Here is a 15,190-nt window from a genome sequence, read left to right on the forward strand (position 1 = left end):
CATATAGAAAGTACTGAAGGATGTTGCCTTTGAGAAACCAACAGCAGAAGAATGGTCCAAGTTCTGGGAGCACTGTAATATTCCCAATTGTGTAGGAGCGGTAGATGTGAAACATAATTAGACCAGTAGCTAGTCGCAGAAGTCTTTACAAGTCATAAAAAAATATATATTTCTCATTTGTGTTTGCAGTGACAGATGGCAATAATCAGTTATATTGATGTAGGTTCCTCTGGGAGCAGCTCTGACTTACAGTGTTTTCAAGTGACTTCATTTCATTGCTGCTGCAACAAATGGATTGGGCCTGCCAGAGAACTGTCAACTACCAGGAATGGGTCTTGCTCTACCTCATGTCTTTGTGGGGGGGGGGGTGAGGCTTTTGCCCTGGGTGAGTTACCTGCTAAGGCCCTTTTGCAGTCATTCACTGAATGTAGAGAGGAGACATTATCGCTTCACCAGGTCATGGAGAGTTGTAGAGTGCTACTCGGCATGCTTTCCAATAAATGGTGTTTTTTGCACACTCCCATCCACCTAGACATCCAAAATGCCATAAAAGCAGCATGTGCCTTGTACAACTTCATTCATGAACGTATAGGCTTCAAGTATGAGGACACATTAGTTTCAATTATATCAACTTGATCTGTAGGCAATATTTGAATCAAGATCCAACTCAAATATGTTAAGCAGTCAATTTACATTGGGTGTACTTACTTTTTCCCCACTCTTTACATGGTTGTAGATGGTCAGAAGCTTTTTTTATTTTTTAAATCACAGCACATTACACACCCACTAGACAGCTCCTCAATTACCAGTGATAAAGCACAGAACTTTGCCACTTTGCCTGCTCAGAGCTGCCTGCCATTTGGGACATGCAGGGTTGAAATGCATTGCATTTCAAATATATAATGTTGGGTTTTATCTGGACTACTTACCATTAAATACTTCGTTGAATTCCCCTGGAGGTGAATGGATGATGAATTTTGCTGCTACACGTACCTAAAACAAACAAAAAAACAAACAAAAAAGTCAAACACACATCTTGTGATTGCAGAAAGTGTACTTTTAAAGCTGAAATTCTGGTGAACAGCTAAACATAAGTATATGCTTTGAAATAAAAGGGGCAAATAAACGTATATGTAACATTTATTTTAATACTGCCTTCTGTGGTGCCTTAAAGAAAAACAGTGTTACTATTTGTAATATCCAACTTTTCTCTACTTGTAGACATGTTCATTCTTGTTGCTTATAGCTCAGAATGGAGTTCTTATCATTATGACCATATTAAATCCTGCATCTTATCTAAATCCTTATGTTGAAGTGTCTCTAAGAATGTGCTTGCCAATGTGCTTGTTTTAGAAAAACAAAAAACAAAAAGCATCTTTAAATTTTTGACACATTTTACTAATTTAAAGAATGAGTGATATGCAATGCATAATGTTGACAGCTGTAACAAATGCAACACAAAAAAACCATAGGACAAAACTTCACAAACTAAAAAACTGTATTGACATCTTACGTGCCCATTTTTGGCTAAACAATTCAGAAAATGAAAGGGAAAAATAGGAGAGGAAGAGAAAAGCAGATATGGTGGAATTTAACAGCATAAAAATGCTGAAATGTCTCCAGAAAAAAAAAATAAAAATCACCAAGATTTAAACATTTTAAAGCCAAAACTCCAGGAAACCTAAAAATGCTCCCTTGTAGTGGGGGCTGCTCGTTTCTGTCTAGGGGATTTGGAAAAGAAGAGATACTTACCCAATCCTCTGCGCTAATAGACCAGTTCCCACAACCTCTTCTTTCCTATGCTATGACAGTATAAAGCACACACGGGCTGAATATTAGTCGGTATTGGCTCGTTTAACAGAAACTGGACGGCATTCAGCCTCTGTGTACATCAGCCAGGCCGGCTTATGTCAAACAGTCATGCTGAAAAACCAACATCTGATCGATATCGGATTAGCACTGCCAGCCAACGGCTGCGAGCGCTGACTAGTGTGTTCAGGCGGGGATACAGTCCCCAGAACATAATAGTTTAGTGGGGAGATTGCTGTGCCAACATCAGATAGTACAACAAGCTTCCCCCAATCTAATCAGTTTTTTTTTGTTCAGCTTGCTGGGTTGAATGAAAAAAAAAAAAAAACAAACACGATAGTGTGTACCAGCCATAAGGATCATAGCCCTGCATTAGATGTGAGAACACAAAGGGACAGTCCACTGCCAAATCATGGAGAAGTAGAGATTAGTGTACCTTAAAGGTCTTTGGACTAAACGAGCAGTTAAAGGGATACTAAAGTCTCCTTTTTTCCCGTTAAAAATAACAAACATGCTAAAATTACCTACTCTGTGCAGTGGTTTTGCACAGGGCAGCCCAGATCCTCCCCTTCTCGGGTTCCTCTTCGGTGCTCCTGGCCCCTCCATCCTGTTGAGTGCCCCCACAGCAAGCTCGCTATGGGGGCACCCGAGCAGAGCCACTGCTCTGTGTGTTCATTCAGATACGGAGTCGTGGCCTGGCCCCTTTGGCTCACTGACTTTGATTGACAGCAGCGGGAGCCAATGGTGCTACGTAGCTGTCAAAGCCAATTGGGGGGGGGGGGGTTCTGCAGCTGCTGGCATCACCCCAGTATCTTTTTTAAAAAGCAAGAGGTCGGCTCTCTTGTAATAGGAATCAGAGCAGCTCACCAGCTGCTCACTTGCTATTACAAGCAGTGGGAGTTTACTCAGAAACCATCTACGCCATTTTTTGAAAATCAAAAGCATTCAGAAACATTGATCTTGGTGCTTTGGAGGGCTTTTAAGTGCAAAAGGAGGGATATGGAGTCCTTTATACCCTAGATCTCAGAAAAAAAAAAAAAAAAGTGATAAAGAAAAATTGGTCCCCGTACGCACACAAACAGCGATCATCCCACCGCGAACGTCAGATCATGGGCAGTAATTCTAGCACCAGACCTCCTCTAAAGTGGTAACATGTAAAGGCTTTTAAAGTGTCGCCTATGGAAAGTAAAATTAATGGCGTGGCTGCACGGGAGTGCGCAATTTTAAATGATGACATTTGATATCTATTTACCTGGCATAACTTCATCTTTTCTATTTCACAAAAAAAAAAAATAGGTTATGTGTTTTTTTTTTTTTGCATTGAAATTAAAAAAAAAAATAAGTATTTTTTTCCCCCCAAAAAATGGGTTTTAAAGACTGCAGCGCAAAAACTGTGTGGCATAAAAAAAATTGCAAAACCCACAACGCTCTTCTTTAGGAACTGTGCTTAAAAAAAAAATATATAAAACGTTTGGGGGTTCTAAGTAATTTTGTAGCAAAAAATACTGATAGTTACATGTGAACAAAGTGCTAGAAAAGGCCCCAACTGGAAGGTAAAGTTCCACTGCAAGGGAGAAGTTTTAGGTTTCCTGAGGTTAGAGGCTTTGACAGCTGTACCTCACAAAACACAATTTACCTCAAAAGGTCACAACATTTGGGCCCATTCACATCAGTAGCACGTTTTAGAGCTTGTTCACACCAGCCAGCTATGCTGAATGCACAGCCAAGAGCTAAATACCCTACCAGCGTGCCTTTGGAGTGTTAGAGGAAGCTGGAGTATCCAGAAAAAAACCCCACACAAGAACATGCTAAATTTTTGCAGATAGTTTCCTGGCTGGAAATTGCACCAAGGACCCCACTGCTACAAGGCAGAAGTTATAACTATTAAGTTACTGTGCTGCCCTACCGCACTGTGGGATGGTAGAGGTGGTTTACATATTCTCCAGGGAAGAAGGTGCGCAGGGGAGTCTCACAAGACAATGCTCACGGTGGTGGAGAGCTACACCCATCTAGTTTAAATAAGGTACAATGCTATATACAGTATCCCACAAAAGTGAGTACACCCCTCACATTTCTGTAAATATATTATACCTTTTCATGTGACAACACTGAAGAAATGACACTTTGCTACAATGTAAAGTAGTGAGTGTACAGCTTGTAGAACAGTGTAAATTTGCTGTCCCCTCAAAATAACAACACACAGCCATTAATGTCTAAACCCCTGGCAACAAAAGTGAGTACACCCCTAAGGCCCCTTTCACACATACGGTCCGTTTTTCATCCATCCGTTGACGGATGAAAAACAGACATCAATGCATCTCTATGTAAAAACGGATGATCATCCGTTAACATCCGTTTTCATCCGCTTCCATCAATGTCCGTTTTTTTAGAATGGATGAATGCCCCATTTTTCATCCGTCAAAAAAAATGGATCAGACGAAAAACGGATGTAAACGGACAAACGGTCAGTTTTTCATCCGTTTTTGCATCGGTAGTGGATGTAAAAAAGAAATGGACGGAAAATGGATACATTTTGACGTGACTGAACTGATGAACTGAACGGACCGTATGTGTGAAAGGAGCCTAAAGCCCCGTACACACGTACCGATCGTCGGCGAACGATCGGCCGTCTTTTGTCCCCGGGCTGTCAGTGTCTGTTGAAAAGTGCAAAGACAGCACAAGAATTTTGTCCGCCGACTACAGCCGACTGCAGAAGTGATGTCATGTAATGGTTAACTTTCCCTGTGTTTTTTCTTTTCTGAGCATGCCCAGTCTTGCAAATCTGTGGTCTGTCGGCCGAATTCTGTACTGACTGGCGAACAATCGGCCGCTCTGGTGTCGGCATACAAAAATTTAAATACTTGCATGACAGATTCTTGTCGGCAGAATGTGCGCTGACGGCTGTCGGAGGCATCATACTAACAAGCCTACAATCGGCAGATCGGTCGTCGGTACGTGTGTACGGGCCTTTAGCAATTAGCCATTTTCCCTCCCCGGTGTCATGTGACTCGTTAGTGTTACAAGGTCTCAGGTGTGAATAAGGAGCAGCTGTGTTAAATTTGGTGTTATCGCTCTCACTCTCTCATACTGGTCACTGGAAGTTCAACATGGCACCTCATGGCAAAGAACTCTCTGAGGATCTAAAAAAAAAAGAATGGTTGCTCTACATAAAGATGGCTATAAGATTGCCAAGACCCTGAAACTGAGCTGCAGCACAGTGGCCAAGACCACACAGCGGTTTAAAAGGACAGGTTCCACTCAGAACAGGCCTCGCCATGGTCGACCAAAGAAGTTGAGTGCACATGCTCAGCGTCATATCCAGAGGTTGTCTTTGGGAAATAGATGTATGAGTGCTGCCAGCATTGCTGCAGGATGTTGAAGGGTGGGAGGTCAGCCTGTCAATGCTCAGACCATAGGCCGTACACTGCATCAAATTGGTCTGCATGGCTGTCGCCCCAGAAGGAAGCCTCTTCTAAAGATGATGCACAAGAAAGCCCGCAAACAGTTTGCTGAAGATGAGCAGACTAAGAACATGGACTACTGGATCCATGTTCTGTGGTCTGATAAGACCAAAATAAACCTTTTTGGTTCAGATTGTGTCAAGCTTGTGTGGCGGCAACCAGGTGAGGACTATAAAGACAAGTGTGTCTTGCCTACAGTCGAGCATGGTCGTGGGAGTGTCATGGTCTGGGGCTGCATGAGTGCTGTCGGCACTGGGGAGCTACAGTTCATTGAGAGAACCATGAATGCCAACATGTACTGTGACATACTGAAGCAGAGCATGATCCCCTCCCTTCAGAGACTGGGCCGCAGGGCAGTATTCCAACATAACGACCCCAAACACACCTCCAAGACGACCACTGCCTTGCTAAAGAAGCTGAGGGTAAAGGTGATGGACTGGCCAAGCATCCACCAGCTCTGTGATGTCATCATGGAGGAGTGGAAGAGGACTCCAGTGGCAACCTGTGAAGCTCTGGTGAACTCCATGCCCAAGAGGGTTAAGGCAGTGCTGGAAAATAATGGTAGTCACACAAAATATTGACACTTTGGGCCCAATTTGGACATGTTCACTTAGGGGTGTACTCACTTTTGTTGCCGGCAGTTTAGACATTAATGGCTGTGTGTGCAGTTATTTTGAAGGGGCAGCAAATTTAAGCTGTACACTCACTACTTTACATTGTAGCAAAGTGTAATTTCTTCAGTGTTGTCATATGAAAAGATAAAAAAATATTTACAAAAATGTGAGGGGTGTACTTACTTGTGAGATACTGCATCTCCATCACCCTACAATAAACAGACACAGATTTATATGTAGCTCAGAATATGGAGTGATATTAAATATGTACAACAGCTTTATCTTTATAAATAGATTTAGTACTGTATATACTCGAGTATAAGCCGACTCTTTCAGCACGTTTTTTATGCTGAGAAAGCCCCCCTCGGCTTCAACTCGAGTCACGGTCTCACTTACCTTTCTCCAGCGCAGTGATGTGTTGGCATCGGGTGGCGCCATTTTTAAATGTAAGGCACCTCACTGAAAGGTAAGTGAGACTCCTCCTCAGGAGATGCAGTGCTGCGTGCATGATACAGGAGATTCTCCTGCACCACGCCCGCAGCACTGCATCTCCTGTACCAGTAGTGGATGCGTGAGGATTATTTTTGAACAACAAGGATATTGCTTAGTGTCACTTTAACAATAAATGGCTGTTACATCTATATTTATGTCATATGTTGCTCCTCTTAAAAAAATATATAGTATAAGGAATCGGATACAAGTCTTTACAGCTGAATTCTAAATGTAAAATACATAAATGGGGATTTCAGTCTACCCAGTTCTGTGTTTTACAAAGTTCTGTCAGACAAAACAGCCCTATCTCTTCATCTCTTCGCATCACACAGCTCCTTTTTTGTGTGAACTTTATGTAAAGTGCACAAAGGAGTTGATTTACTATAACTTGTGAGTGAAAAATCTGGTGCAGGTCTGCATAGAGACCAATCAGCTTCCAGTTTTGTTTTTTGTTTTTTGTCAAAGCTTAATTGAACCAGCTGACGTTAGAAGCCGATTGGCTACAATGCACAGCTGCACCAGATTCGGAGTGCTCCAGTTTTCGTATATCTACCCCAAAGTGACAATTCATATCTCCATACAGCAAGGCAGTGCTTGGCGCTGCTGTACAGTGACATACGGTGCCTTCCACTGCAAAAAAAAAAGTCTACATTTTATCACAGTTCACTGCACTAAAGCTCTGAGCTGTGTTTGTGGGAAATGAGCACATAGAAAATAATGGATTGTGTGTCCTAGCCGCGACTGGGGGGATCTACCAAGGCAGAAAAAACACCAGTCACCATACTATGTGTAAACAGACACTAACAGATCTTGTCCCTCTTCCAAACTGTCATACTGTACAGTAAAAGGAGAACCAGCCGAATGATTGGCTCATCTCTTCATCACTCTGCTCTCTCCTCCTATCAGCAGGTTTCTTGTTAGCAAATGAGCACTGTAGCACAACTGACTGGTTCCTTGTGCTGATTCGCCATCTTCCAGTCTGAGTTATGCTATACAGGATTGCAAGAAGCCAAACCAGGTCCACTTTAGGTGCTTAAAAATTTGTATATATTATACATCAGCAGATATATTTATCTATGTATTGTATATCTGCCTGGTGTTCAGCAGTACTGACACTCCTAAGGTTTTATGTACATCCAGCTGTGATTTACAGCGGCCACGGGAAAATGCAGAAAAATTGAGCCACTTTTTCCTTGCAATTTTGAGGGTTTTCTGCATTGGCGGCCAAAACGTTCCTATCCTGAACACCAACCATTCTTCTGCATTCAAGAGAGGGAGGTTGAACCTCACCTAACTGCAGCAACTCCTAAACTCTGCTAAAAGCCTATATGTACATTTGACACTGGATTTTATGGAGTGGAGTTTAGGAGCTTTGACAAAAAATGCCAAAAGCTCCTAAATTCAAGTTTAGGAGCTGCTGGTGTACATGAAGCCCTAAAAAGGACAACCGTGTTGAGTGAAATAATGTTGGTTGTCTGTAGTCTTAAAGTGGTTGTAAAGGCAGAAGGTTTTTCATCTTCATGCATTATATTCACTAGGATTAAAAGCCTTCTGTGTGCAGAAGCCCCCACATGCTTACCTGAGCCCCATCTAGACCCAGCAATGTTGTAGGAGTGTCCAGGCTCCTGAGACAGCAGCGCAGTGCCATTGGCTCCCATTGTTGTAAAAGTCAGTCAATAAAAAGAGAAAGGGGGTGGGGCCGGGTAATGGCTCCATGTCTGAGTGGACACAGGCAGCTGTGGCTTGGGTGCCCCCATAGCAAGCAAGGGAGCGGGCAGTAGGAACACCTGAGATACCAGGGAAGAGGAAGATTGGGGCTGCACAGGGCAGGTAAGTATTTTCAACTGGTGTTTAACAGAACAAGATGTAGCAGTTACAGGTTTGAGACAAACTAACACTGATAAGGGTGCTTACAATGAGCAACTTTTATTCTTTATTAACCACTTGACCTCCGGAAAGATTTACTCCCCTTCAAGACCAGGCCATTTTTTGCAACATGGCACTGCGTTACCTTAACTGACAATTGTCATGCAATGCTGTACCCAAATAAAATGTATGGCATTTGTTTTTCCATAAATACAGCTCTCTTTTGGGGTTATGTGATCACCACTGTGTTTTATATTCTTTGCACTATAACAAAAAAAAAGATTTTAATAAAAAATTATAACCAATATACAAAAATGTAAAAAAACGATTTTCTTCATAAATGTAGGCAATATGTATTTTGCTACAAATTTTTGGTAAAAGAAATCCCAATAAGCATATGTTGATTACTTTGCGCAAAAGTTATTGCATCTACAAACTATGGGATATATACTGGAATGGTTTTTTTATACTAGCAATGGCGGCGATCAGCGACTTATAGTGGGACTTTATGGGAACCAGTGACACGAATACAGTGATGCCTGCTAAAAATTTGTTAGGGTTACAAAATTTTCACTCACAAAACATAAGAAAAATGCCAAGCCACCTGGCTTTTTCTTCAGCAGTTCTGCTGCTCGTCAAGATCCTTCAGACCCAGCTCTCACTGGTTAGTTACAGCATCGAGCTGCATAGGCCCACTCCTTGGCCTCACAATATAGGATTTCATGGCAATCCAGGCTCTCTCACTCTACCAAGATTAATAGACTGCCTCAGTGCCTTGGATTTTCCTAGTTGTCTCAGCTCTCCCCGTCCTGTGGGTAAGGAATCTCTCCAACATAGATCACCTCTCCTAATGGGAGTATGTGTATCCCCTGGATGGTGCACAAAATCCAAATATTTTCAAAGTCTTCAAGCTCCAGAAACTAATGCAGGATTACCAAACCCAGAGACACTGACAAGCCAGTCATTTCCAATCAAAAACAATAACCTGAAGCTCCTAAAACTGCAACGTTGAGGCCCATTTGCCTATACTTACACAGTGACAGGGTCTAGCATTGTCACACTGCATAAAAAAATAAAATAAAAAAGTGTAAACAGATGACAGAACTTCTGCACTTCTCCATACAACAAAACAGTTCCCCCATTTCTTGTATAAGGCTTGTTTGTTGAGCTGGGTGGCGTCGGTAGTTTCCTGTTTCACAGAAACTATTGGTCACTTGCAGTGTACTGACAGCTCTTCTGCTGACTGTCCTTGATTTAGGCCTCAACCTGGGCAAAAACTTATTTTTTCCTAGCCCTCCCTCCTACCCCCCTCTTACTCAAACTGATTCTCTCTTCCCACCCCCCACTAACCTGTGAAATGGGATATACTCATCTAATGCCCCCATCCGGGTCCCACTTTGCTGTTTCAGGGTGGGGAAGAACTGCTATTCCAAAACTGTGCTGGTGGGCTAGGCACTGACATGGACACCTGAAGAACCAACCAGGAAGTAAACAAAAGGAGAAGGCTCGGGGCTAAAGCATCATGAAACAACAGGTACAGGCAAGTAAAAAGGGTTTTATTCAGGCTGGTGGGCACGGAGGAGGAGGATTTCTATCAGAGTGGGGCTTTAAGATGAATGGCTCTGCAGGCTGTTACAAATAAAGTTAGCTGAGGGTCTCAGTTATCCGTCTGTAGATACACCCATTACAGTGGGGTACCATAGCTTTCTTCTTAAGGCCTGTTACACAAGTCATTTTGCGGCAGATACAGGATTCTTTCCTTTAGGTTTGGGTCAGACAGATGGCTCTGCCCCCAGTGATCCTGTCACTGACAATTTGTAGAGATCGCCAGTGGATCAGTCACTAAAGCAGCCCATAAGCGATTCATTATTTTTTTGTTCAATCGATGAGCTGAACGAAAAAAAAAAAAAAAAAAAAAAAATATGGCTTTATTCTCCCATCTACACATTGGAGGTGGATGGAAGGGATCCACCCACTAAACCTGTGTGTTGTGACTGTAAGGAGACTTCCACACTGTCCGAATACACTGATCAGTGCTGCCGGCTATAGCTGACAGTGCTGATCGAGTGGTAACAATTTGAGAGGGCAGTACTACAATGGCCAAAAGGTAGACTGACTTCTATACAACACTTCTCAATCATGGATAAAAATTCAGCTCGTTCAGCAGGGTCTTTCGATTCATGTATGGCCAGATGAACAGTCTTGACTAAAACCGCTTCTTCTTTAGCAGAAGGAGGGGGATGTCGCTCCCATTGCTAGTGAACCAGATTCAACAGAGTTCAGTCCACAACAGATCGACATCTCACTGTACTCTCATAGGGAAAAGACTGGCAGCCTCTTTAGTGACAGGTCTCTAGCAACAGAACAACCCCTCTGACATCAGCCATTGTGTTTTAGTTACTTTGAAGAAAAAAAAAAAAAAAAAAAGTATTGTAGTTAGAGGTTGTAAAGATTTTTTTTTTTTAAACAAGCCGCACACACAATACTGTTTTTTTTTTTCCTTCAACCCAGCAGGTCGAACAGCTTAGGTCGGAATCGCTGTACTAACAATCTGATGTTACTCCAGCGATCTCCTCTGCTGTGCTGTTGTGTTCTGACAGGGGGGGGGGGGGGGGGGGGCAGGCCCTTCGCCAGAATATTCTGGTCAGCAGTCTAAGCCATTGGCTGAGAGCACTGATTGGGAGCCAGTTGTCAGACGTTTTCCATCATGACCCTTCAGACCGGCTGCCATACACATGGGCTGAATGTTGGCTGGTTTCTATTGAACCAGCCAATGACGCCTAACAAAATGACGGCTACAGCGCAGCTGGCCGGTTCGGGGGGGGTTTGCATCATATGACGTTTCCAGTTATTGCGCCCCCCTTGGCGTTCTATGTGAAAGCTCTGTCGTCCAGACACAGCTGACGATGTAAACACAATTGCCAGTTATTGGCATCCCTTTCCTCATGCTGTGACAACGTAAGGAGAGAGCTGGTAACTGACTAGTGTGAAAGGGGACACCTGCACTGATCATCAGTGATGTCAGGGCCGCCTCATCAGTGATGCCAGTGCTACCAATCAGTGCCGCCTCATCAGTGATACCAGTGCTATAAATCAGTGCCGCCTCATCAGCGGAGAAAAATTACCTGTTTGCAAAATTTTATAACAGAAACTAAGAAAAACTTTTTTTTCCCCAAAACGTTTGGTCTTTTTAGTTTGTTTAGCAAAAATTAAAAAAACCCAGTGGTAATTAAATATCCCCAAAAGAAAGGTCTATTTGTGTGGGGATAAAAACGTCATATGGGTACAGTGTTGCATGACTGTTCCTCTGCTCTTCATTTTTAGGCACTGCCAAGTTTGTAGAGGCTGAACTGCAGACAGCCTTAAAACAGAACTACTAAACCCTTTACAGCCAAGGAAGCTGCTTCTGTTAGATCTGCAATTGCCATGGTGGTGCATGTGATCAGTTATGACACCAGCCATTTTAGAGGACACAAGGAAACATGACAGTTAGCAATCCTAGCATTCCAGGAGTATAACTTTTTTTGAAACCGCTGACTGAGGCTCCGTTTACACCACGGCGTTCCAGGTCACAGGGGTTTTACCGCCATTCTGCCCGCCATCCCGAATTGCTGCAAAACTTGGGATGTGCTAGTGATCCCTGTTACATTCAATGTCACTTCAATCGCAGTGCAATTTCCGCCCATTGAATCACTTTAAAAATCACGCAAATAGACTAGCAGGACGCCTGTTGCCCAAAAGAAGATTCCAGAACCGCGTATTGTGGCGATTCGGGATCACAGGCAGAATTGTGGCCATCCAGAACGCTGTGGTGTAAACGGAGCCCTATAAATAACTTCTGCTCAGGGGCTCTGGACTTCAGCAAAATAGCAAGCACCAGCCAGACACAGGAGCAATGCAGGAGACAATTTACAGCACGCACTCATTTTGGTATTATAAGTCCCGGTTCACACTTGTGCGATGCGGGAAGGCTGCGAATTCGCAGCCTGTTCCTGCATCGCAAACGCACATCTGGCAGTTCACACTGCCATATGCGATACGCAGGGGGTGTCAATGAAATGTTAACGACACCCCCAGTTTGATCGCATATCGCAGTGCGATCTGACAGTTCGCACAGGATCGGATCGCACAAGTGTGAACCACTGTGCAATCCGATCCTGATGCGGCTGGAAAAAAGGGTCCTGTGCGTCTTTTGTGCGGGTGCAGTGCGAATTTCAGCCATACAAAGTGTATGGCTGAATTCGCACCGCACATCTGATCGCGTGTAATGAAGGAGCAGTGCGCTCTGATATTACATGCGATCGCCGCACTCGCAAGAGTGTGAACCGGCCCCAAGTAATAAAGCGGAGTTCCACTCATTTTTGTGTTTATTAAATAAAGTCAGCAGTTACAAAAAGTGTAGCTGCTGACTTTGAACACACACTCACCTGTACCATGGTCCAGCAATGTGGCCACACAAAGCTTCGATCCTCTCCGTCATCTCTGTGGCGCCAGCACTGAAGTGTGGGCACCTGGTTGTGGCTTCACAGCCAGGTGCACACTGCGCAATGCGTGAGCTGTACAGTGCTTCCCCATTGGTCTGGCAATCTTCTGAGACCTGTGACATGTTCCAGAAGATTGCAAGGAGGGAGGGGGAGAGAAGAACAACTGCTGGAGTCGGCTAGGTGGCCCAAGCGGAAGCAGGTACCTGTCAAAACTAGGTACCCCCCCCTAAAAATGACATGGGGGGGGGGTACTTAAAGCAGAACTTCCACTTGTCGGTGGATCCCTGCTTTTATATGGAATAAGAACATTATCACACATCATTATAACATTCTTTTTTATCAAGTTGTTACAGGTAAAGTTCTGCTTTAAGGTAAATAGAAAAGTTGAGGCTTTGGAATAAAAAGTCTGTGTGGAGAAAAGCCCCAGTGACCTCGGCCTCAGCAGCCCAGTTACCAGGACACACCTGAGGTCTGTAGCCGCCCAGGGAACAGAACCAACTTCTAGGAGGAAATCAGCAGAGAGATGGGAACTACCATAGAGTTCTACAACAAAGTTCTATTGTGACCTGACCCCACAGGGGGAGGGGGTGTACAGTATGTGGGGGGGTCTCCGCCCTTCTGCCTCCTATTTTCGGCTGAGGCCGTACAAGGAGCGGACCGGCTGGGAGGAAGAAGAGGCGGAAATCAGCCAACCCCACCCTGACCGGAGCCCACTCACCTGAGACACCTCACCCCACCCCCACATCCCGGGGTCCCCCGCACCCCTCCCTCTACAAGGAGCGGAGCCCAGAAGGCCGCTCATCCTTCACACACATCACACAGCACCGACCTTCTCCTCATCAGACAGCTGCTCCTCCACATCCGCCATCTTCTTCACCCCCTTTTCCTGACTGACTGCGCGCGACACATGTGGGCGGAGTCTCACGTCTCCCTTCACGGCCCGCCCACAGGAGAAGTGACGGGCGCGCGCTCGGGCTGTGGTGACGGGAGCGCGCTCGGGCTGGGACAGAGGCGGGAGGGGAGGAGGGGACTTGTATAGGTTTGGATGTCACAGAACAGCGCCCCCACCGGCCACACTACGCCATTTCAGTGTAAATGTCACCTGGACTTGTGTCTTCCTACATCCCACCTTGTACTTGGTGCACACATTCAGTGATCTAGTGATAGAGGCTCTGCTCGGGTAGGTAAGTACATATGCAGTGTTGCCAACCTCCCACAACATTTTTTACTGACAAAACGTACAATTTCCTGGTGAAGCACATTTTTTACTGACAACCTGAAAAAAATGGCAGAACCTCTATTAACCACTTTACCACCGGAGGATTTTGCTGTCTTAAGTCCAGGCCACTTTTTGCGATTCGGCGCTGTGCAACTTTAACTGACAATTGCGCGGTCATGCAACACCATACCCAAATGAAATTGACGTCCTTTTTTTCCCACAAACAGAGCTTTCTTTTGGTGGTATTTGATCACCTGTGCGATTTTTACTTTTTGTGCTATAAACAAAAAAAGAGCGTTTATTTTGAAAAAATAACAATATTTTTAACTTTTTTTATATGAAATTCCCCCCTAAAAAAATGTAAAAATCAAATTTTTTTTAAATTTTTGGCCAATTTGTTTTCCGCTACATATGTTTGGTAAAAAAAAATCACAATAAGCGTATTTTGATTGGTTTGCGCAAAAGTTATTGCGTTTACTAACTAAGGGAAAAATTTTTGTCATTTTTCGTGTTTTTTTTTTTAACGAGTAATTGCGGCGATCTGCGATTTTTTTTGCGGGACTGCGACATTGCGGCGGACAGATCGGACCCTTGACTGACATTTTTGACACTTTTGGGGTTACCAGTGACATTACTGCAGTAATCAGTGCTATATATATGCACTGTTACTGTAAAAATGACACTGGCAGGGAAGGGGTTAATTTTATTGGAGAGGGAGGGGTTAATGTATGCCTGGTGCTTACTGACGTGTGTGGGGGGAGGTGACTGAGTGACACAGGGACAGATCGGATGTTCAGCTATGCTAACCACAACCAAGTGAGCTGATGAGAGACAGTCAGGAGGACTGTGGGGAGAAGATAGCCTTGAGGCTGCAGCCAGGCTGTTTGACAGTGCCTGAATAGGTAGTGCTGGGAGCAGCAGCCACAGAAGAGAGATTGTAAGCTCTTTGCTGGGTTCTGCTACACAACAAGGGGCTTTGAGTTCCTTCCTGCAAAAGGCTATTGCTAAATCTGACTGTGCCTGTCAGATCCATCTCAGTAGTTCAGCTGGAGTTCTGCAATCAAGTTATGTTCAGAAAGAGTATCAATGAGACTGTGTATAGGAAGATGTCCCTGAAGGTGTTGCCTGAGTTTTTTTGTTGAAGTCAAGTGGGCATCCCACAACCTCCCATCCCCATCCAAGTTATTATCCCTCAATAAACCACAAAAACAAAGTCATGGACTGCTCTCTGTCTCTGGAGTGCCT

General features: G+C 44.1%; 1 protein-coding gene across 1 annotated transcript in view; it reads right to left on the reverse strand.

Annotated features, from left to right (window-relative positions):
• The window catches only part of LOC309553844 (F-actin-capping protein subunit alpha-2-like), an 88,749-nt gene extending 75,054 nt beyond the window's left edge, over positions 1–13,695 (reverse strand). The window contains exons 1-2 of the mRNA XM_082255310.1: positions 13,556–13,695; positions 930–993 (exon numbers count right to left, since the gene is read on the reverse strand). Coding sequence (XP_082111436.1) covers positions 930–993; positions 13,556–13,594 — 103 coding nt within the window. The 5' untranslated portion in view covers positions 13,595–13,695. The remainder of the gene's footprint in view (positions 1–929; positions 994–13,555) is intronic.
• Between the last annotated feature and the right edge of the window lie 1,495 nt (positions 13,696–15,190).

The sequence above is a fragment of the Pelophylax lessonae genome (genome assembly GCF_965119305.1).
Source record: "Pelophylax lessonae genome assembly, chromosome: 4".
In the NCBI taxonomy this organism is placed as follows: Eukaryota; Metazoa; Chordata; class Amphibia; order Anura; family Ranidae; genus Pelophylax; species Pelophylax lessonae.